The sequence below is a fragment of the Alosa pseudoharengus genome, unplaced genomic scaffold (assembly GCF_046254945.1).
Source record: "Alosa pseudoharengus isolate Yale_2024_CS ecotype anadromous, Long Island Sound unplaced genomic scaffold, YU_APseudo_1.1 YU_APseudo_1.1_scf_7, whole genome shotgun sequence".
In the NCBI taxonomy this organism is placed as follows: domain Eukaryota; kingdom Metazoa; phylum Chordata; class Actinopteri; order Clupeiformes; family Clupeidae; genus Alosa; species Alosa pseudoharengus.
This window is the reverse complement of record NW_027468859.1, coordinates 29,192,595-29,216,977: the sequence shown is the minus strand read 5'-3', so window position 1 is coordinate 29,216,977 and position 24,383 is coordinate 29,192,595. Positions and strand designations below refer to the sequence as shown.

At 44.8% G+C, this 24,383-nt stretch overlaps 3 protein-coding genes across 6 annotated transcripts in view; all 3 read left to right on the top strand.

Annotated features, from left to right (window-relative positions):
* Positions 1-3,534, top strand: part of lpgat1 (lysophosphatidylglycerol acyltransferase 1) — a 55,863-nt gene extending 52,329 nt beyond the window's left edge. For all 4 annotated transcript variants that reach the window (XM_076271714.1, XM_076271716.1, XM_076271713.1 and 1 more), the window contains exon 8: positions 105-3,534. In XM_076271714.1, coding sequence (XP_076127829.1) covers positions 105-256 — 152 coding nt within the window. In that variant the 3' untranslated portion in view covers positions 257-3,534. The remainder of the gene's footprint in view (positions 1-104) is intronic.
* A 4,629-nt stretch (positions 3,535-8,163) lies between these two features.
* nek2 (NIMA-related kinase 2) lies at positions 8,164-14,202 on the top strand. The gene is made up of 9 exons (XM_076271833.1): positions 8,164-8,562; positions 8,838-9,055; positions 9,241-9,481; positions 9,595-9,677; positions 9,778-9,904; positions 10,257-10,545; positions 12,241-12,295; positions 12,425-12,498; positions 13,038-14,202. The coding sequence occupies exons 1-9, from the start codon at positions 8,467-8,469 to the stop codon at positions 13,247-13,249; spliced, it is 1,395 nt and encodes a 464-aa protein (XP_076127948.1). The 5' UTR covers positions 8,164-8,466; the 3' UTR covers positions 13,250-14,202.
* A 507-nt stretch (positions 14,203-14,709) lies between these two features.
* Positions 14,710-20,604, top strand: slc30a1a (solute carrier family 30 member 1a). The gene is made up of 2 exons (XM_076272345.1): positions 14,710-15,597; positions 18,425-20,604. Exons 1-2 carry the CDS (start codon positions 15,015-15,017, stop codon positions 19,435-19,437), a joined length of 1,596 nt encoding a protein of 531 aa, XP_076128460.1. The 5' UTR covers positions 14,710-15,014; the 3' UTR covers positions 19,438-20,604.
* The last annotated feature ends 3,779 nt before the right edge of the window (positions 20,605-24,383 follow it).

The window sequence follows — 24,383 nt, the reverse complement described above, 5'->3', positions numbered from 1 at the left end:
TTGACAGGACTTTCACAGCGTATGATGTTTTTTTGCTTGTTGTTGTTGGGGTTTTTTTGGGTTTTTTTTTCTCTTATCGTGACTTTTCTTTCCCTTTTCTCCAGGAGCATTCCCACCCGTCCATGGTCAGACGGAAGCAGTGTCGCGCCCCATGATCCTTGACCCCATGTGGCTGTGTGCCGTCCAAACAGGGGCCTTCGCCTCGGGCTACATGTGGTACAGCCTCCTGCAGCACGCCTACTGCTGGTTCTTCTGAGGGAAGGGGTGGACACGTAGAGGTCGAGTGGAAAGGAGGACAACCGAAGAGGAGGAGGACGACTGGGAACTGACTGACTGACTGACTGTCCAAACTGGCTCTGGGACGTGTGTCCAGATCCAAGCAGCCATTCATGGGCCTCTGCATATCTGTGCTGGACCCTGCCCTGGATGGATGAATGTACATTACCCATTAGCTGAGAAGCAAGATGGACTGCTGAAGGACGTCAGGAATCGTGTTTTATTGTTTTTAATTTTTGTTTACTTGTTTTATGTCTGTTTCCCCCCAGTTTCCTCAAAACACACATACTGATTCAGACTAAAAAGAGGGATGGACAGACACATCAATACAAGGACAGACATAGAAACTATAGTCTTGTTTACTCACACATGAAAACATAGAAACATGTAAACATAGAAACTATAGTCTTGTTTACTCACACATGAAAACATGTATTGTTTACATGATGACACATACGTGTGCGCACACACACGTCCTGCAGTTCATCTTAGATACACGAACGAGGCTCAAGTTGACTGACAGAGGGTGGACTAACCGGATTGGACGAACTCACGCTCTCCCCTCCCACCCTGGTGTTTTTTTGTTGTTGTTGTTATTGTTGTTGTCACAACTTAGGCGCCTTTCAACTCCACCCTTACCAGTCTGAGTTTTCAAAACCTGCCACTTCCACTCTTCTCTTAGTCTCTCCCTCCCTCGCTCCGTCTGTGTGTGTGTGTGTGTGTGTGTGTGTGTGTGTGTGTGTGTGTGTGTGTGTGTGTGTGTGTGTGTATGCGCCAGCCTGGAGAGCTGGTCCTCGGGCTGCGCATAGACATCCTTCCTTAGTCCGCCCCCATCCGGTCTCAGCTGGAGGGGGATGAGGCTCCCAGTCCAACCTCTTCTTCCGGCTTTGACCTCTCTCTCTTCTTCCGGCTTTGACCTCTCTCTCCCCCCTCTCCCAGGGGCTGACCCTGGCGTGGGTCAAAGGTCAGATCGGGGAGCACTCTGTCCAGGAGTCGGGTGCTTCCTGGGATTGCACTAAGGACAAATGCTGCCCATACCTAGCCCCACATCTGTGCTTGTCCTGACATTTCTTTTTTGTTGTTTGGTTTTGTTTCGTTGCCCTTGGATTAATTGGATATGTCTACTGCTTTAAGTTTTGTTTTTGTTGTTAATGTTTCTGGATGTATTGTTTTCCTGAATGTTTGTTTGTTTGTTTGCTTTGAAAGTATTGTGAACAGAGTAGGCGTTGTTTTGTTTTACACTGGCTGTTGTCTGGCTCTGCAGCGTCTGGGTTTAGGAGTCGTTGTCGTGGTTTTTCTGGGGCGTCTTGGTCTTTCAAGACCGAGACGTCTGGTTTGGAATACGTCTGTGACCGTGAGTCTCAAGACGGTCTGGTCTCCACAGAGCTGATGAAGGAACTCACTGATGGCCTGTGGAACTGCGTCCCCTTAACCCAACCCTAAACACACACACACACAAACACAAACACACACACACACCCCTCACATACAAACACAACACACACACACACACACACACACATTACCATCATCATGACTTGCCCTCAGTTATATTTTTGCCTTCATACACACCCATACTCTACCACACCGCAGCAGAGCCTGTATGAAGAAGAGTCTGGGACAAGTTAAAGAGACGAAAAATGGACGAGTAATCCTCCCATCCTCCACCGTCCCCTGTCCCCGACACACACACCAAACGCAGACTCCAAAGTTTTTTGCAAAATGTTTAAGCCATATGCTTAGTGTCTGTCTACCGAGGATCAATCATGATGACGGAGACTTAAACACAAACTGAATGACCTTGGGAAGAAGACGAACAGAAAGAAGAACCTAATTTGGCTTTGTTTTTGTTTTTCTCTAGGGGTCATTACTGTAAATTTGACAGCATAACCTGCCTAAAATGTGTGTGTGTGTGTGATTGTCTGTCTGTGTCTGTCTGTCTGTCCTCTATGATTTGTCCTTTTTTATATGTATAAATTAACGACTGGTTGTTCTATGTTATATCAGAGTTTTTTGACAAATCACCATTTAGTGGTCCGATTTTATTTTCATTTTAAAATGACTTCAGATATTGTCCTCAAAAGTCACGTGTGTTTAAAATCTTGTACATAACAAAAAAAAAGCCGAAGACTACTTCCCCTCAGTGTGACTGCAGCATTCTCTGTTATAAATTAGAAGTTGTATTTTTTTTAATATCATGAATGTCGAGGGGTTTTTAAAAAAAAAAGGAAAAAAAAGATTGATCAGGACAATGACGATGCAGACTACTTCAGTGAAGAGAAATTACGCAGACCTGCCTCACGCCTCGATGTTGACTCACTTCCTTGTTGTTTGCCCTTTGACCCGGATGTGTTTATGTGCCAGTGAGCAGAGGAGGGCGAGTTCACTGTGATTCTCTCCACATGGACCTCAACCACTCTGAAACTCTTTTGACGGCTCGTCGCAGGCACGGTCCAGCAATAACGCCAGAGTCCTGCTGTTCATCAAAACGGCCTGTTTCGGCATCACGTGGCGCTAGATTGTGCTGCAACGAAGAGAAACCCCTGGGAATAACCAATACGTTTCTCCTGCTGGAAAGGGATGTGTGAAAGAGCAGACTTTGGGTCCGTTCTGACTTGTGTGTGTGTGTGTGTGTGTGTGTGTGTGTGTGTGTATGTGTTCTAGTTTGGTCTGTGGTCCTGGTTGTGTCTTTGTGAGGTTTACACAATACACTGGATGTGTGTGTGGGGGTACAGGCAGGCTGGCAGATGGGCGAGGCAGCAAACTGCACTAAGAGCAGTCCGTGAACACCGCACTAACTTTCTCTCTCTCTCTCTCTCGCGCTTTCTCACTGTTGTTCCTCTCTCCCACTGCTCTCCCTCCACCCTATTCTTTCTTTCCCCTCTCTCTTCTTTCTGTCTCTCCTTCCCTCCCTCTCTATCTCTCGCTCCCCAAGATTGGGCCAGGCCTCCTTGTGTCCACAAAGCAGGGAAAGAAGAGTTCCCTGTTGTTTTTTCTTCTCTCTCTTTCTCTATTTCTTTCTCTCTCACTCGTGTTTTTCCTGCTGTCTTGACAATAAGGACAGGGACAAGATTATTTTCCTAGATAAGGATTTAGGGAAAAAAAACAAAAAATTAGGAATTTAACAAATTTACGCTAGACTTGTCTGTAATTTTTTTTTTTTCATTTTGTACTCCCGTTTCCTTCTCCCTCCCTAGCTGCCCAGCCGTTTTACAGATGGAAAAAAATACCTGTGCTGGAATAAAAACAATGAACAAATCCCGTCCTTCGTGGCTCTTGCTCTGTGTCTGTTTCTTCTTCATCTTGGCACACAATTTCAGTCAAAGGTACTGTAAATCACTGTTTTGAGAAGGGACTGTATACATTTCTCACTCAAGGAAGAACAGTCTCACCGATGATAAATTATTTATGGCATTGATTGTACGCGGACAGGTAAAGATCACTTACTCTATATACAGCACAAAGATCTATGAATTTTAAGCCCAGCAAAGACAGCATGGAGAAATAGGCAGTCAGACCTTAGGGCATTATTGCATTTCTGAAACAAATATATATGGTCTAATACTACCTTTTGATCTATTGCCTTGAAAGATCGGTCTACAATGCATAGGCACTAATGATTCCATTTTGGCATCCCAAATTCATGCATGAGACCGTCAATCAAATATATATAAATATGTATCACCTACCCAGATGGTACACTTACTTTCCATCAATGGCTGCAGTAACATCAGGTCCACTCGACCTTGGTCAAGCCCAGACAGGCAGGGACACCCGTCGGAGGCGCCTTGCTCTGCTGTCCGTTTTGTGGTAACCAAAGCTTGGGTTTCCCTTGCTCAGTGGCTATTGTTTAACGTGGTGTCTTTCGCCTAGTGTCTATCTCCGGTGCGCGGTCGGCTTATATTACGGGATCGTGCTGCGTTGAGAGAGACTGGAGGGTAAATGCCTACTGATCAGTTTCACACCAAAGCTAATAGGTGCTCAGTCAGTGTCACAATAAATGGTAATAGAATAACACAAATAAACAGTTCTTGATTGATTGACTGACAAACTCCTCCTGATTCAAAGTCAACAAGACAAATTAGACACAACACCAGTGTTTCTACTCTGTTGCACACACACACAGAGAGAGAGAGACACACAAGAGACACTTTGGGGTTGTAACAGAGGCTTTAATGCATATACCAACTCAAAACGGTGGTGTAACATGGCATAACATTAGCTCTGAGTTGTAAGAGTTCCTTGTAATTCAGGCTTCTGAATTGTTGGCTTTTCCTCTGCGTGGAGGAGGCCAGTTAGGTCACATAGTGTGTTATATCTGGAGAGAGGGCATCTGTGTCATTCAAACTTGACCCCAGGCCAGACTGGTTGCAAATTGAGCTTGGAGCTCCAGTGAGTCTCTCTGTGGTTGCAGCTCACCCCTACTGGCAGGCTATTCATGCATCATCTCATTTATTCATTTTCATTTAGCAGACACTTTTATCCAAAGCGACTTCATCTCATCTCATGTCATCTCAATGGATACGATTCTGTGGACCAACAACAGCAACCAAATATGAAAACGCCCTGCAATCATTGAGATGATAGCAACACTCCTATTCCAAAATGAATTCCTATGAGCAGAACAGAGACACTATACTCAGAAACGAGTGTTTGGCAGGGGAACCATGAGGCAGCTGGTGTAGTGTGTTTGGGGGGAGGCGGGGGGGGGGGGTAGGAGTGGAAACCTACCGGCAGAAGGTGGACTGGAAAACAGGATTAGGGGTTGGGAACCCGCACTCCTATGCTGATGAGGCTACTCACAGGGAGGCTCCACACTACTGATCTGCGTTGGGCCGTTATGGGATGCTGCTAACAATCCAGTTAATGAGTACAAAAACTACACTGAAAATACCAATTAACCACTCAGAGTGAAATTAGAAACATAAAAAGGTATTTCCAAATCTGTATATAAAATATGTTTTCACACCTGCATCTCCCACATATATCTGCATGCAAACTTACACTAAACAACTTACAGCTTACACAATGATGAATCCTTGTATACAGTATCTGTTAATTGAGCAGCTTGGGTTGATGTGTTCCTCTCCTCAGAAGGCCTCTCTAACTGTGGACACATGTTCTTAGATCATCCATCCTCTGCTTTAGGTCGGCTGGGCACCCATACTCTGAGTCAGCAAGCATGCGTCCAGCTGTGTGTGATGCTGCATGTGTGTTATGTTGGGGTGACCTGCAGCAGGGTGACCCACCCACCCACGCACACACACACACACACACTAGGGCCAGAAATAGCCACTGTGCCACTGGCAGAATAAATGTCAGTGCGGCCACTGGGAAGGTGATGCACCACACGGCCACATGCTCCTCCCTAAGGGCAGCAGACCACTAGCCTGACCGTACACCTGGCTGCCAAAGACAGAACAAGGGAAGACCGGTACAATGACAGATGCGATCAATTGTGCAGATTGACATAATGTAATATATAGCATTTTCCACATCAAGTGAACAAGTAGCCTATAGTAAAATGGTATACTATAGATATCTAATGTTGCTTGCAGACTGAATCTCTTGCCTTTCTCAGGGTGCGTTCAGACAGGACGCACTTTACCGCTTGTAAAACGCAAGGTGCACTATGTTTTCATAAAAAACGCGAGTGACATTGGACACTTCCGCTTTGAGTTCAATTCAAGGCGCTCAGGGCGCCCTTGCAAAAACGCGAGACGCAACAGGCCAGCAAAACACGGGGCACTCTGGGTGTATAAGCAGCGCGCAAAACACGGGGCACTATAGGCGTATAAGCAGCGCGCAAAATGCTTACTGCCAATACAAAACAACATAAAAAAGGCAGGTCTCGCTGCAAAAAACATGTCCTGTCTGATCGCGGCCTTATAGTATGGTTGGAACCCATTATTGCCATATTGAAAAGCTTTTTTTCTGACCTAGTACTATCCATAATGGTAGGAAAATACTTGAATGGAATGTGCTACCCCCACCTTGGTTATGGGACTGTGAACTGAATGGGGAAATCCTACCCAGAACCTACAGCTATAGCTCAGAGCACTGAGTGACAAAGGGATGTTCTTCCCTTTAGTTTCCAGGAAGGCCTTTGGTTCAGTTCCCAGGCACCACAGGCACTGACAACCATGCTATAATGTGCACTGTACCTTGAGGGACCTTATATTGTTAAAACACAGGAGGACATGGTACCATTCTGCGCTGCCTTTATGTAGGCTAGTTGTCCTTTACGCGTGTCCTCCATCCTCGCTGTGCTCAGCCTTGGGCGAGAGCTGCTGCGCTTGCTCCCTGTTGTGACATTAATTTTCCTCTGTGGCCCTTGCCCGCATGCTGAGAGCTGCCTCTGGAGAGCTAAATGTTTGGATGCGTAGGCTACCCACCAACCCACCCCCTCAAAAGACATGACCTTTCAGAGTGACAGACAGACACCCCACACACATACATGTACACACACACACACACACACACTCACACACACTCACACACACACACACACTCAGTCCCCTACTGTGGCCAGGGTCCCTGCTGCTCTCCGCCACGTCCCTGGGGGGAGCGGAGAGGAAGAAATGGCAGCAATTTCACTGTGTCTATCACTGTCCTCTGTTTCAGTGCCCGGACTGCAGTCAGACTGTCAGCTTGCGTCAGAGGGGAGAGCAGTTCACCAAGTGATTTTTTTTTTGGTCAGACTCCCCTCACTTTATGTCCACAAGCTGAACAATTACTAAGGCTGAGGATGACCTTGTGGTGACCCTAATAGTCTTCTGATAGTGAAGACTATCCGAACAATTGCACTTCATTATTGTTCCTTCCTTGCTACACAAGTATACAAAGACAAGTCTTTGAAGACATTAAGGATGGGAAGAATAAAGACTGGGTAGCCTAATCTAAAGTGACTCTTAAGGATAGATGCTTTGTTGTATTACAAAACTCTAACTCTCTGAACATGAATCAATGATTTCCATCAGTGGTCCCCTCCACAAAGCCAAAAGCATTGGTTTACAGTAGCTACACATACCCTGACTCTGGCTTACAGAACACATCTGTCTCTGTCTGTCAGCGCCTGGCAACACAGAGAATGGCGTTAATTAAAACAGACTATTCAGTCACATTTTGAAATCTTGCCATTCCACCTGGTGGGCATGGGCTAATCATTTTGTGTTGTCTCTCTGTTGGCTCCATTTTAGCTCCATTTTTTTTTCACTTTTTGCTCCATTCCCTGCTGTTTGATTTTCTTTTAGTTACTTTCTACTTTTAACAGTAATTCCCCCCAGGATGTCGCATTTATGGACAAAAGCATCCATGGTTTTTCAGAAATCTTGGTCCTCTGGCCTACGCAATGCAAATGACCCTGGTGGAAAATAACTTGAAACACCACAGACCTAATAGCGCTCTATAGCCTAGACTTTATACATTGTCCCACAACGAATATTGCTTTGTCTGCATAATCAACTGAGCAATTAATCTAAACTTTTTATTGACGGTCATTCTAATTATTATTCTTCCTTTATTGTAAAGATCACCTCGGTTGTTTAGATGTAGTGCCATCGTGCGGTTGAAGGCAGAAGTACAACAACAGCGATTAACTGGATTCTGTTTTTTTTTCTTTCAGTCGAAACTACTAATAGTATACTTCAATCCATTTTAACAAACGAAAGGTGCACAACTGTACAATTCGTTCATCATAACAATCGGTAAAATACATAGGCTACATAGATTCTCCGGTAAATCCATAATAATCCTTCATCCGCGCGTAGTCTCGCGCGGTTCTCGCTGCTAAGCAACATTGTAGTTGTGTAGTCACTCCAACCAATCAAATCGTCGGATTGTCTCCATTTAACTCCAATCGCAAACAAGCTTGAAAGGGCACCAATTTGAAACAGGCGTTCCTGTTTGCTTGCGACTTGGATTTACTGCCACATTGCCAAAACAATTGCTTTAAACTGAAATTAACGTTAGTTGTCGAGTGGTTGAGGTAGACTCATATCTGCAAAGAAAACTGCTTTAGTTTGCCCTGAGAGGATATTGGATATTTTAGCCAACCTGCCTAGCAGTTTATGCTAGTTTACCTGGTTAGCGTTAATGCTAAGCAGCAAATGGTCTAACTTCGACGTTAATCATCAGTCATTGATTAACTAATCCCGATTAGGACCAGTTAACGTTAAGGTAAAAACTAAAATGCCTTCCCGTGTTGATGATTATGAGGTATTGTACACAATAGGATCTGGATCATATGGAAAATGTCAGAAAATACGGAGGAAATCCGATGGAAAGGTAACCTTCACGCTTCAATTGGCTAACGTTATGCTCTGCTAGATATGATATATAAACTTCGCTCCTAGTTATCAAGCTGTCGCTAATGCTCTGTGCTGTCAACGTTAGCATGTAGAAGCTAACATCTTACTAACAACGAGCTATGTAGAACTGGCTCCTAGCCAAAGTGGAAATTGAGTCTGTCTTGCACACTCGCAATTAAAACAAGCATATGATGTTTAATAAGCGCTCATTTTGGTTTGCCTTTACTGGGCTCTCTTGCCGGATTCCACTAGATCCTCGTTTGGAAAGAACTGGACTATGGTACCATGGCGGAAGCTGAAAAACAAATGTTGGTGTCAGAGGTGAACCTGTTGCGGGAGCTGAAGCACCCCAATATTGTTCGCTATTACGACCGCATCATAGACCGTAGCAACACGACGCTGTACATTGTAATGGAATACTGCGAGGGAGGAGACCTCTCCAGTCTAATCACCAAGTGCATCAAGGAGAGGTAACTGGCCAGGAAATTGGGTACTGCAGTCTTGTATATAATTGTGGCAACACTGAAACACTATTTTACATCACTCCAAAGCATCACCTAAACCTATAGTTCTGAAATTGCGTTGTGTATTAATTATATTGTTTATGACCTGTGCTATTATTGTGTATGACACTGACTACTTGACCCTCCTGTAGACGGTACCTAGAGGAGGAGTTAATCTTGCGGGTGTTGGCACAGCTGTCCTTGGCTCTGAAAGAGTGCCATCGGCGGACTGATGGGGGCTGCACCGTACTGCACCGCGACCTTAAGCCAGCCAACATTTTCCTTGATGCCAAGCAGAATGTTAAACTCGGAGACTTTGGTCTGGCACGGATCCTCAACCACGACACAAGCTTTGCCAAGACATTTGTGGGCACACCTTATTACATGTCGCCGGTGAGATGCGTTCTCTGTTACCAATGGCAGGTTAAAACCAGGGAGTGATTTCTTGGACATCCATTGAAGGGAACAAACCATAATGGGCACAACTATTTTCTCTTTCTGCACAGGAACAAATGAATAGGATGTCATACAATGAGAAATCCGATATTTGGTCTCTAGGCTGCCTGGTGTATGAGCTTTGTGCCCTTTCGTAAGTATCCTTGACCATGATAAATTTATACACCCAAACCGGCATATTTTGTTTGTTTTGTCTGCCTCCTCCTAATGCTCTTGTCATTACTTTTTCTCAGTCCCCCTTTTACCGCATACAACCAGAAGGACCTGGCAGAGAAGATCCGGGAGGGCAAATTCAGACGGATCCCATACAGATATTCAGAGGAGCTCAACACGTTTTTGTCAAAGATGCTCAATTTGAAGGTCTGATTCTTCTGCATGGGAGTAATAGATTAAGTTTCCTCAATGTTTGTACTCCCCTGAACTGGTATTATTTACTTTAATTAAAATTCCTTGTGTACACCCCACTAAATTGTACATAGTACATTTGATGACCTCTGTCAACAATGTGTTGTTGTTCATATGTTGTTCATACAGCTGGATACGGAATGTTTGTTCAAGTCATCTTGTCATGCTGTTTTGAATCCTATAGTAGTATCAAAAATCCTTGATTACTTCAACCCTCTCTGGTAGAATGAAACATTTGTATATAGACTAAAATGTGAAGACCCTTTTTTAAAAAAAAATGTTATCTCTGTTTCCTCTTGGTTGCCAGGACTACCTGAGGCCCTCGGTGGAATCCATCCTCCAAAGCAGCTTGATTTCCGAGATGGTCGCTGAGGAGCAGAGGAGGGCTCAAGCTCGGAACCGGCGGCGGTCCGCAGTGGGCCAGGGCAACCCGGAACGGCCCAAGACTCCGGCGGCCCACGAGCAGCGCGGCTCTGCTGGAACAGGAGTCGCTGCAGGGGCTGCCATCGCCGCTGCCTCGTCAGAGCTGCGTCTGAGGGTCGAGGTGCTCCGTGAGCGTGAGGTGGCCATCAAGCAACGTGAGGAGAGACTGGAGAGTGAGTATTCTCCAGTGTGAACGCTGAACTTCCGCGGCATGTTATGTGTGCGCTGAACTTCATAGGATTGGTATAGAAAATAGCCGCCATCGACGCAAAAAACGCAATTGGACACAGGCCCTAATGCAATATTACTATCCTGTAATAGACTGACTCGTGGTCACTTATTCTGATATACCGACAGTCTGCGTAAAAAAATGCCTCCCATCATTTGCTTATTAGACTCTTAAATCTAGGGATAATGTTGGTTTCCTCAACGGTCAATCCGGGTGGTTCTAAAAGCACAACATGTTACCGGTCTAAAAGTAGGTCAGAGGCTGCAGTGCCCACCTGGACTGCTATACTTATCAGCATCCTAAACAGTCTATCAAAATCCTGAGCTACAGAAGGTTCAAGTTGTACTAAGGTTTTGACCGTCTAGATCAGACCACTGCTGAAAAACTGTCCACCGCTATAGAATAAAGTAGTCAGTTCTGCTAGCATCAAATGGAAGTGATTGTTTACATTGATGGGGATCACGAGGTGAGTTGGTGATAAGACTGAGGATACATTCACACTAGACCCTTTTTTCCAGACCGGAGTGCATCGTTGGTTTGGTTATTTTTGATAATGTGTGAATGCCGTCTACCGAGCTTGCAGTGGTCTGGGGTACATTTTGCTCGAACTCCGGTGCGGAATATATTGGTAAATAGAAGCTTGTGTTTGACATTTTGGACTCGGGGACCCAAACTAAAATGTACAATAATGAGACCAGCTGGGGCAGGGCTAATAGGAGTGGCAATGGGGTTTGGTCCAGTTAGACGGACTAAGTGTGAAGGAAACCTGAGACCATTGTTCCAATGAGACCATCAGAATTAATCAATCAAGACAACAAGCGGGAAAAACACAGTTACAGACCGAAACACATGGTGCAAATACAAGTGTCAACAGTGATTGTAGGCCCACAATAGTCCCACTCCTTAATGAAGCAGAGTAGCTGATCAAAAGTTGAGAACTTTAGGACCCTTATAGTGTGTCCTAACCGGACGCGATGCGAGCGAACATTAGCGATAAAACCTGTTTAATTCCATTGTTTTTAATTGGAGTGTCCTGACTGCAAGCGACGCGAGCAACGTGATTCAACGCAACGTTTTAAGAACTTTTGTCGGACACCCAACTCAATAGAAGGGCATATTTAACGCATTCAGTGTAGACAGATAACACTTGCTACAAGAGTCGCTCGCTCGGATCCAGTTAGGTAACGCAGTTAGTGTTTTTTTTTTCTGCATTGCTGTGTGTGTGTGTGTGTGTGTGTGTGTGTGTGTGTGTGTGTGTGTGTGTGTGTGTGTGTGTGTGTGTGTGTGTGTGTGTGTGTGTGTGTGTGTGTGTGTGTGTGTGTGTGTGTGTGTGTGTGTGTGTGTGTGTGTGTGTGTGTGTGTGTGTGTGTGTGTGTGTGTGTGTGTGTGTGTGTGTGTGTGTGTGTGTGTGTGTGTGTGTGTGTGTGTGTGTGTGTGTGTGTGTGTGTGTGTGTGTGTGTGTGTGTGTGTGTGTGTGTGTGTGTGTGTGTGTGTGTGTACCTGCAACATAAATGAATAAAGCTTGCCAATTTCTTGGTTAATGTTTTTAGCAAGTTCTATAATACCTTTTGATTGTTTTGTGTGTATTGTGAAGTGAATAGTTTTAACCTTTTTCTTTTTGTTTTGTTTATGTCTTCAGAAAGAGAGCAAGAGCTCTGCGCTCGTGAGCGGCTTTGTAACGAGAAGATGGCCAGGTATGTCCCGTGAATTTGCTTCAGTGACTTTAAACCAGTTATTCCATATCTCCTAATATATTTTTCAATGGTCAATGGCTTTTTCCTGCATTCAGACATTAAGTTTTGCTATTATGTTTTATTTCTCAGGGCAGAGAACCTACTGAGGACCTATAACCTCAGTAAACAGCAGAGGGCGCACTCTCCTTTCTCCAGGTCTCCAGGTATGGAAGGAAAACGTGTGCCACTGGACCCATTATACTTCAACAACTGACATCGGCCTTATTTTAATGCTCTGATTTTTAAGTCTGTCTCTTACCCTGTGTACATATGTAAATGGAAAAGTTTTTTTAAAATGCTTTTCTACTTGTAAATAAAGGAAACTGGTATATTTTGGTTGGGGGGTACAGCTTTAATTGAGCATACATGCTGGGATTATACAAGTATTGAAAAGCTACATTTCAAATGATGTCCCAATGAAATCATATACATTTTATTCACATCTGGGTATTTCATAAGTGTGGAGTACTAGGTATACATTATCCAAGTGTAAAACTGATTGAAGTGTGCTGTATGACTCGAGCTGACCTGTGCCGTTAAGAATCCATTGTACTAGGTGAGGGTGTCTGTTTTACATCACCAGGTGTAAGCTTTTAATTAACTGGACAAGTGTGGAGAAAATGTCACTGGAAAACTTAGACTGAACATTACATAACATGCCGCAGTGGTTAAAAGAACACTTTTATTCTGTTTTGCGGTCTAGATGGAGAGGAAGAGAATATCTCTCCAGGAAAAAAGAAGGTTCACTTTGCTGGAGAAAGCAAGGAGAACCAGCTTCCAACAAAAGGGAGGGAGAAACCTCAGGATGTGGCACTCCGAAAGAGGCTGCAGGCAGCAAACTTGCGCGCTGAGGCCTTGGGTGAGGTGGAGAGGACCCTTCAGCTCAAGAGCCGGCAGATTCTGGGCATCCGCTAGCCGCGAGTGTCCTCCCGAAACCCAAAGACGACTTTTAATTGCTCGCTCACAATGGCTTCAGTCCTTAATGGATGGGCAGGGTGTGATCACAGTCTGTTTGGAACGCCTGTGAGAAAATCACCATTAACACATCCAGTTGTCTTGTTCATATCGATTCTTTCCCATTCAGCCCCACAACCTCAAGCAACTAACACTGAGAAGATGATCTTGCTGTTACAAAGCAGAGTGGTTTTAGTGTGTCTCAGGATTATGGGGAAAGGATTTGGAAATGTCTTTTATCCTGGAAAGACTGTAAATAGCTCTAAATTATTTCAAGTGCCATAATACATATTTTAGGTTAAACAACTGTGTTTATGAGAGATTTTTTGCCGTAGCTATTATTTAAGTTCAGTGTGTTAGTAAATGTAACATTTTACATTGTTCTCTATGACTGTAATATACATACTAGGTCCTGTTAAGCTATTTGTATGTTAATTGACTGAGAAGAGTTTTGTGTTTGGGGGTGTGGGTGTGTGGTATCTGCTAAGGGCATTTTTAAGACGCACATGTGTTTGATTTATGAGTGTTTTAATGGATGCCAATCCAAACTACTGAAAGGGCCTGAAGTTTTGTTTTAAAATGGAACACTTGATTGCATTTGAAAAGGGAAGTCTTCAGACGTTCTTGGTCCAGGTCTAGTCCCATGTGGTATTATTGACGTTTCTGTGTTCCCTTTTCTTTCGAAACCACATTCTTGTGTTGTCCTTGACTTTCAGTTCAGTTATTTAGAACATTTCCATCATGTGACAATCATTTCATTTTTATTTTTTTTTGTCGTTGGTCCATCTACACACGGCCCACTTGAATTAATGCTAGTGTTGATGATTTATAAGGAAGGGATGATTCATAAGGAGCAAACTTCATTGGGTTAACCTGAATGGGTTTTGAGGTTTTTCTTCATGCATCCAAATAAAAGGCAGCTATAGAAACTAAATCGTTGTCTTCCGATTTTTTGTTTTGTTTTCTAACATTTAGACATTTAATAAGGGCTGAAATGATTTCATAAACCTGGCCCTGTACATGGCTCCCATTTCTTACAGTGGCAGTGGAATATATCCTGGGAAATTGGCTATTTTAAAGCATCTAATGCAAAGGTAGATTAAACAAATTTTGATACCAAATAAGGTTATGTGCTTGAAGTCTTTCTTTAAAGATGAACTTAACCTTCACTTTATTTAACTACAATGATTAACAGTTGGTAAACAAAACTAGACACCCCGGAAAAAATGTTCGTTTGGAGCTACGTGGTCCATTAATATCATTAAATTAAATATATTATTTAAATATTTGAAAGAAAAAAAATACTACAAAACGAATGACGCGCCTTGCTTGACCACCAATCACAGCACGCCAGGGCGTGTCCCTTGTTCCGTGTGGAAAGTTTACCCGGCTCGGGTGCAAAGTTTCAACCCGTCTGCAAACCGATGGGCTTTAGAATATGCTCCCAGGACGTTGTGAATTGCAGGTTATAAAAGCTAGTTGTCGTCGCTTAATTTCTCTATTAAGATAAATCATATTTGAGCTGGAGAGAATGACGATACATTCGTTTTAATTTTAAAGACGCTGTTTAGAACAGCATATCGCTAGCAGGCTGGAAGGCATTTGTCCTGTTTGCTAACGTTAGGTTTTGATTCGCTCTCATTGTTGTGTGGCGACGTATCGTTAGCTAGCACAGTCTAGCTAGCTAATTAGCTAGCGGAGGATTCAAGAGTTCCGCAGCGACAAAATGGCTTGTGAACCCAACCGTGTTCGGTTGCTATGCATGCTGTCACTGACATTTGGGTTTTTTATTGTGGAGGTTGTGGTCAGCCGGATGACCGCATCCCTGGCGATGCTCTCGGACTCATTTCACATGCTATCGGATGTCATAGCGCTTGTGGTGGCTTTGGTCGCTGTCCGCTTTGCGGAGAAGACACAAGCCACAAACAAAAACACGTTCGGATGGATCCGTGCGGAGGTGATGGGGGCCCTTGTCAATGCAGTGTTTCTCACAGCACTGTGTTTTACCATCATCCTGGAGGCCGTTGAGCGTTTCACCGAGCCACACGAGATCGAAAGACCCCATGTTGTCATTGGTGTCGGGGCGGCGGGGCTTCTGGTTAACCTGCTAGGGCTGTGTCTCTTCGGACACGTCGGAGGGGGACATGGCCATTCCCACGGAGGCCACTCTCACGGAAGCAAGAAGAATAAGAGGACGAAATTGTGCAAGTCGGAACGGCCGTCCGGCAGTGGCTGTTCGGGCGAGGAGACCAACAACTTAGTTGGAAATCACAACACCAGTCCGAACGGCGTAAATGCCGACAGACATGGTAAGCTGGTTTCCGTGCTTTTGATTGTAACGTTGCTGAAAGTAGATGCTGTCGTAGTAGCCTACTCTATTGCTTCTATGGTGTTAATGTTTCAGTGGTCACCACAATGATTAACCTTAGATCGCACCTATGTGATTCATTGTTGGCTGTTTTCAAGTCTTCACACCTAGCTTATGTGTCCTAGTGTTGTCACCTTTCCGCTGAAATAAGATATCATCACCAGGCTTTTTGCGCACGCACCCTATTTCTCTTGTGCAACGGGCGCAAAAATTAGAATATTCCTTCAAAGAGGAATTTAGGTGAAGGGCAGATGGAAGCGGGCGACGTAGCCTAGGCTACCTTCTTTAGTTCAGCAGAGTCCAAGTAGAATGCTGTGCATAGCGAGCCCACTGCAAATGTGCTGTGCGTGAATGGCTGCTCTTCTGTCGTTTTGATGTCTAAAATTGTCTTGCCATGTTACCCCCTTTGCCATGCGGAATTGGTGAGCGGAGCCTAGTATGAGAGACAGGTGCTGTCATCTGTTGAGCTGGTTAGAAGAATCTAATCCAGTTGCCAGTTTGTCTGTTGTCAGGAAGCAAGCATGTATTGGGACCCCCCATTCAGAATTAACGACATTACTTTCACGAGATAATGGAAAACGTCAAGGCCTAACATTTGTTGGCAACTAAGCACTGTTGATAGGCAGTTATCAGCCTGTGAAAGAACTGGCCTCAGATAAGATTATAAGCCCTCCAGTCTCTTCCTCTCATTCATCTGTTCTCCACAGTGCTATTGTTCTCAAATGGACTGATTTTCAAAGAGCTGTATGCTGTTAGTTACCTGGAGCCCAATGAATTGACACTCAGGTGATGATGAGCCACTTTCTGCTGTATCACGAATCCTCTGTGACTCATGCTCGTTGATCTCGCATGATTTGGTGGTAAAAGATATGAATGACTGACTCCCGCTGTTCTAAACTCATGACTCGCTTTTTTTTGGCCATGCCAAAGAGAGAAGGAAAAAAAAATACATCCAGAGGCACACTCACAACAGATAGAAATGACTTAATTTGTCACTCTACTCTGAACTGAACTCCCCTATGTGATTTTATTACCTTTTCTGAAGTTTTAGCCCAGACTCTTCTCCTGTCTGTTCAGTCAGTAAATCAAAGGCCCTTGTAATGATGATGATGATGACCAGCTCATCTATCAGCAGAGCCAGCCCAGGCGAGCGAGAGAGAGAGAGAGAGATGTAGCCTAGCTGGCCAGGCCATTAGCACACTAATGAGTTGCTGTAGGCCTACACCCCTCAGCTGATGGCAGGCGCACCTCTGCTGGCTGTGCTGCTGGAGTGCTAGCCCATTAGAGCATGCTTGAGTTGCACTGCCTTCTGCAAAAGCTAGGAGCAGGTAATTGAATGGATTGAGAGTGTGGGGGGCATGTGCACATAGGAGACTGGTAGTTTGGTAAACGGCACAGTGTACCCGCCTTTGATTCATTCTCCCTACCTCTAGCCTATTCTTGAGTGTCATATGTGAAACAAATGGTTAGAGCACACTCTGTTTTTGCACTGATTCATGTCCTCATGTTTGCTGCCTTGTGTGTGTGTGTGTATGTGTGTGTGTGTATGTGTGTGTGATTCATTTCGGTGACTGTTGTGGTTTGTGTGTGTGTGAGACAGGAGAAGGTCATTACGGGGTGTTTTATGACTGTGAGTTTGAGATTGGGGCAGTGAGGCTCGGGGAGTTTTTATGTGAGTCCTCGTGTGTTAATGTGCTGTTCTCTGAGCCACCCTCAGCATAGCCTTCTCATCAATACTCCATTATTCTCAAGAGCTGCGCCATAATGTCTGTCCCCCCTACCCCCCCCCCCCCCCCCCCCCCTGTGCCCGGGCAAGATGTTTGTTTCTCATAGGTGAAGTAATGTAGGCTGGGTTTCAGAGGTGTTGTGAAATGGCAAAAGCAAAAGAGCTCCTCACCAATTCCAGCCCCAGGGTGTTTTTTTGATGGGAAGTGAGCCCAGCTCTTTGTTTCCCGCCCCCTTCTAGTTCTGACTCTCATCCGAAAGACAACAAACTGTCTGGATCCGCTTAAGCGATATGTTGTCGCATTGAGGTAACCATAGGAACAGCTTTTTAATCCAGCTATGAAAGAGCTGGTTTGATATATTATTTCGGTTAAAAAGCACATCAGTTTGTTTTGTGCCCTCTCTGTCCATTCGGGGAAAGTAGTTCGTTCAAGCCAGCTTCTAGGTCGCTATTTAAAGTTTCCTCCATTTTGAACCTTGAACTAAAATGTTATGTCATTGAGAAAACTGTGCTGATTGGTCAGTTTCTCACACGATTCTCACACGGCTAAGGGTGAATCATTTTAGTCATGGCAGCGGATGGGTGGATTCCCTCCTTCCTCCCCTGAAAATGAGTGCTATATTGTAGGCTATACAATATAACTTGTATAGCCTACTAATAATAAGTAGTATGCTAAAGACAATATAAACCTTGGTGTATGTCCTCTGTAATGTTAACTTGGAGGCTATATTTCAGACCCTTTATGCACGTATCTGGATATTTTTGAAAACAGATATTTTTTTTAAAGAATTCTGTCCACACAACATTCATTTAAAATAAAATATCCGTTTAATTGAACTAAAACACTGTTTACTTGTGGACAAAATGCCCAAATACATAAAAAAAAGAAAGAAAAAAAAGTTGTTCAGGTACGTTTATACAGGGTCTGAAAGAGAACAGATCCCTTTTGTGACCTTTTTACCTCTAACCTCTCACCTCTTCTGACCCCTTATTGTGACCTTTTTACCTCTAACCTCTCACCTCTTCTGACCCCTTATTGCAGAGACCTCACGGAAGGACAGCAGGGAGCTGCAGCTGAACGGCAGCACGCCGTACGAGGAGCTGGAGTCGGCCATGGCGGAGGTGGACGACTCGTCAGCGGCGCAGCTCAACATGCGCGGCGTCTTCCTGCACGTGCTTGGCGACGCGCTGGGCTCGGTCATCGTGGTGATCAACGCGCTCATCTTCACCTTCGTGTGGCAGCCGTGCGAGCCCGGCACGCCCTGCGTCAACCCGTGCACGCACGGCCACTGCTCGGACCACCTGCACCTCAACCACACGCTGGTGGGCATCGACGACGGCCTGGACGCCAACGGCAGCCTGCAGATGGGGGGCGGCGGCGGTGCGGAGTACCTCGGGGCGGTGGTGACCCGCGCCGGACCGTGCTGGGTGCTCTACCTGGACCCGGTGCTGTGCGTGACCATGGTGACCATCCTGCTCTACACCACGTACCCGCTGCTGAAGGAGTCGGCGCTCATCCTGCTCCAGACGGTGCCCAAGCAGATCGACGTGAGCCAGCTGAGCGAGCGCCTGCGGGCGCTGGACGGCGTGCTGGCCGTGCACGAGCTGCACATCTGGCAGCTGGCGGGCAGCCGCATCATCGCCACCGCGCACATCAAGTGCCAGGACCCGACCGCCTACATGGACGTGGCCAAGCGCATCAAGGCCTGCTTCCACGACGCCGGGATCCACGCCACCACCGTGCAGCCCGAGTTCGTCACCATGGACTCGGCGTCGCGCGCGTCGCTCTGCGAGCTCTCGTGCCGCACGCAGTGCGCGCCCAAGCTCTGCTGCGGTGCCGCCGAGGAGAACAACGGCAAGAGGCCGGCAGACGGCGGGAACAGCAAGGCGCTCGCCGAGGCCACGGCCACGCTGGAGGTCATCAGCGAGTCGCTGGAGAGCGCGGCCGCCGGGAGCGCGGGGCAGATCCAGGTGTCGCCACGGTCCGAGACTGACCCAGCCGCCGCCGCTGTCGTCGCTGTCGTCGTTGCGAGAGAGGTGGAATCTTCCCTGTGAAGATGCTAAGATGGCAAGAAAGAAAGGGGGAGAGAGAGAAAGAAAGAAAGAAATAAAGGAAGAAAGATGGAAGAACGGGAAAAGATGATGCCTTTGTTAACCTGATGGAGGAACAGGCTCAGTCAGTGTGGAGATTCTTGAAGTCACTCTTGATGACGTTTCTCTACGTTTCACCAAAAAAAACCACTGGAAGGCTGCGAAACGTGTCTGATATCACTCACTCGAGAGAGAGACGGACCTCTTTAGGGAGACCTGAACACACACACACACACAAACACACACGCTCGCTCGCACTCGCACTTGCTCGCACATCTCTCTAGATATGTTTTTTTCTGCCGACGTTTATTTCTGATGAGCTTGAGCTGTGTGTGTGTGTGTGTGTGTGTGTGTGTGTGTGTGTGTTTGTGTGCCGTGCCTCTGCATGCATGTGTTTTTCCGTGTGCACTGCGTTGTGTTGTGATGTGATGATGACGTCAGGTTGGTGTTTAACGTGTGCCAAAGCTTCTTCTCGTGCAACGCGGGGGTGGGGGGGGGGGGTGGGGTGGTGGTAAAGATCCTGCATCTTTTTACGAGCCCCCGCCCAAAACAAAACTCATGCAACTGACTAAAGCACAGATATGCCCACTCCACTTTTCCAGAACTCAGAACTTTCTTTTCTAAAAGTATTTTCCCCTTCAGAATATGCTTGACGCTATCAAGCCTTATCCCTCCCTTATCTCAAGATTGTTTTAAGACACAAAACAAGCTATATTAATAATTTATGTATTTAAGTTATTAGTAACAATCTCTTACTCTTTCTGTAGGCTTTTATATGAATTTAGTTAGAAATATGTTTTGAGCCATGAAATTGGAAAAAAAAATGTATTAGCTTTTTTTCTGTTGACTTTTTCATACACAAACCATACAACTATGCTGTACAGTTTTATTTTTAGTCAAAGAACTGGACATTTCAGAAACACTATCCTGCCTTTCTTTTGTGGATGGTCTTTTTCACAGGACTTCTGATTAAAACAAAGAACCAAGGTCATCATTAGCTACTTGCCTTCCATGGACCGCTGCTTTGATGAAGCACTGGGTAGGTTGCGCTACCACTAAAACTACTGGACATTTTTCTTCTCGGCAAACCTCAGCTGTTCTTTCAGAAACATAAAAAGTGAATTACTCAGATGCCTTGCAAGTCTCGTTGTCACTTGTCTCGTCTATATGTGTAAAGTAAAGAAATGTCTTGTCACATGTTAATTTCATGACTATGCTGGTCTGGAGCGGGGCACTTGGGAAGCATTTGAGTGTAGGTGGAACTGTGTTTTTGAAAATCTACAGGGATTGGTAGTGCACTGGGTGTTAGGGTGGGAGATAAATTGTCCACATTGCTGGAACATTGTAACAACCACTTTGCTTGACCAAACTGAGGTGTGTTTTGCGTAAATCACTAGGCAACAAGGGATCCCAGGTTCACTAACAAGCATTGTCTTCGTTGGAGACTATTTTCCTCTCAGATATCAAAACATAGCAAAGTGGTAATTACTTGGTCTCAACTTTCACCCTTGCGAGGGATTCCAAATATCATTTCAGTTTACTACATTCATTTAATTTCATGTTCCCACAAAAACATGTTCTAGTAATCAGCTGCCCAAGTGTGATGGACATCTATTGGTCACCTACCCCACAGCATTCAGCCAGTGGCTCCTGTAGTCCAGGCTAATAAACTCTTTTCAGTGTGAACCAACAGTCCGCTACTGGACGGCTGATTACTCATTTACTTCTCTGGTGCATGAAGCCTCAAAGAGTCTTGAAACCAGCAGCAGTGTGATCAGGCTCATTTAATGGTTTAGTGGTACCCTGAACGGTACAGTGGCTTCATTCCTTCTCATTCCTCGTGTGGCTGAGTAGTGTTGTTCAGATGGTGGCCGATAGATGCATTGTGGGTAGACATTAAGAGTGAATGTAAGCTATGACGGAAGACCTAAGATCGATGCAGATTGGACCTTTCTCACTTACCCTCTGTTGGTGATCCTTTTTTTTATTATTATTTTGATGTCCCCTCCTAAATCAATGGGATGGCCCGTAACAATTTTTACAAATACTGTCATCTGATATGTTGTTTTATATATATATATATATATATATATATATATATATATATATATATATATATTATATTATATTACATATACCAGTCAATATGTGTCATTGTGAATTAAAGAGGACTGTTTGGTACAGTTGTTAAGTGTACATGTCTTGTTTTCTTAGATGATATTTAACCTGTGATTGTATACCATTTCCTTCACACAGATTTGTGAAAACACATTAGTACATGAAGCTTAACAAAAAAAACTATAGGTTTATTTAGTCACCCAAATCTTCATGGAACATCAATACAGTCTATCTTTAATGTGTTATCTCTGCATATCTTTCACCAAATGTAAGTGTCATACATTGAAACTTAATCTTCAAAGATAGCAGGAATATCTCATAAAGATAGCATGAGCAGTTCAAAGATGACTGTGGTAATATAATGACACACAATGTCGTCAATATCTGCAGTTTCCTAACAACAAAAACAGTTGAGACAATAGCACCTGGTCAGTCTTGGAAACACCAGATCCTTCTGTGTTAGCGACCAGCTTGTTTGGGTCACAAACAGGCTAGCGTTTGGATTGGGCAGCTCCATAGCAGCTAACTGTGCAGGCCAGGTCCAAATATGTGGAAGGGGCTGGCGGTCAGCAGCACTGGGGAGACAGGGCTGTGGGAGAGTGTGTGTGTGTGTGCGCGCGCGTGCTGAGTTCTGGCTTGCTGGTCACGTACACAGGCAGCAGTGATCATGTCTGTATGTTTCCTGTTGTGCTGTGGTGAGCCACGTGGATAACACTAATTACAGCACTATTATAAAGCAGCCATCTTAGTGAGTCACATAATGGACAAGGCTTTGTGTACGTGTGTGCGTGCGTGTATGTGTGTGAGACAGAGAGAGAGCAAGGAATTGTGCTTCTTCACTGTATAATAGATGTATGGGACTTCTCTGTGTGTAGGCTTTTGTATGCGTTTTTTCAGAAAAGCTTTTTGTATATGTCAACTCAAGTGTGTGTGTGTATGTGTGTCCTTGTGTGCTATAAATGTGTGTGTGTTCTTGGCCCTCCCTGGCTGTCCCATGGTCTGACCCCTGCTGTCTGTAAGGCTTTATGTAAGAGGGGCAGTGCTGCATTCCATAGCCCTGAACCCCTCGCTCGGCACTGTCCTACCTCATTACTGTACGCCAGCACACACACAGGCACTGGGGTGTGTGTGTGTGTGTGTGTGGGGGGGGGGGGGTCCCCAGTGTTCATCTGGATAAGTTGAGCTTAGCTTAAAAATACTAAGGCCTAGTTTGGGAGGGGGTTGTTTTATAAATGAATTACAGAACAGAAGAAAGTGGATGTTTGAGTGTAGTTTGAATTACAGTTTGTCACATCTGTATGATAAAAAAGAACAAAAAGGAGTTGAGTGTTTCGAAGCTCTCAGGCTTCTTCAAAACTGAATGTTTTGACATCTGTTTGGATCAAGCAGGTGAAGTGAACAATGTACCTCTACCTGAAACACATGTTCTACACTGCTGTGCTAAACAAAATGACTGCATTGAGAGTTACTTGTCTTTCACATGTGACCGTCATTAAATGTGGGAAAATATAGGGTGATGGAGAGAAATGAAGCATCTTTTCCCTGATTGTAGGCAGACAGTACCCATTAAAGAAAAGTGCAAGGACTATGGCCACTGTGTGGCCTCACCATTTAACTGTACTGCTATTTAAAGTATATATATTTTAAGAGCTTTTTTCCTACAAGACAGTGAAGAGATGGACAGGAGGCGTGTGGGGAGAGAGACGGGGTGGAAATGACCCGGGCCGGACTCGAGCCCGGGTCCCCGTGGGCACTTGGACCCGTATATGGTACGGGCGCTGTAACCAGTTATGCCACAGCACCCCCCAACTGTACTGCTATTTACCTCACATAAAAAAAGTCATTAAGCTGTCTGTGAACAGTTGTTATTGTTAATTATTCATTATTTGTAGTTACCCATTGTTGGGCTCTAAAATGTGAAATAAGCAAAGGCTAAACCTATGATTCATTGAAGCACTTGTTCTAAGAGTGATAATAGTTTAAATTCAGACGTTTTCTGAGGTGGTGCATGTACAGTTGTACAGTCATAGGTTTACATATCCTGGCAGAAGTGGCGAAATATTGGCCAGTTTTTGGAATATGTGACTGAGTGCAGAAAACCTTTCTTTCTCTTATATTATTGAGCCACTTTGGGGAGATCTCAAACCTGTAGTTCATGCAAGACAACCCAAGAATTTGTGTAGCCTGGATGCTTTTTATAAGAAGAGGCATCTCTACCGTCTGAGAAGGTAAAGGTACTCATCCACAACTATCACAAAAGACTGCAAGCCATAACAGATGCTAAATGAGGGCAATACACAGTATTAAAAACTAAGGGGTGAACTGGGTCAACTTCTGGACTGGGATCATGTCATTGTTTTCTTTACTGCTATGTTCTGTTAAATGATTGCACTATTCTGTCATGTCTTATGGTTTCATTCAAATCCCATTAAAGTAAAAGCAATGAGTTTTGCTTGATAAGATGAGTTTGCAGTAGCTGCACACTCATAACATATGCGATAAGGTTCAGTGTGGTCTTGTACCGCTGATACTGAGACTTCTACTGAGTTTGCTTGCTTTGAGTCCTCCTTTCCACATGGCATATTCCCCTGGTCAAGTCTCCTCCTCCCTCATTGTCCATCTCTCTAGCCCAGCTCTGTGGTCAGTCATCCCCGCTAATCAGGGGGACAGATGGTGTCATTCTCTATCTTGCGACAGACCCCCAACACACATGGATCCTGGCAAAGACCCCCCTCCCCCTGGCAACCGATTAACGTTCTCCTATTGTGTGAGTTTGTGTGCGTACATGTGTG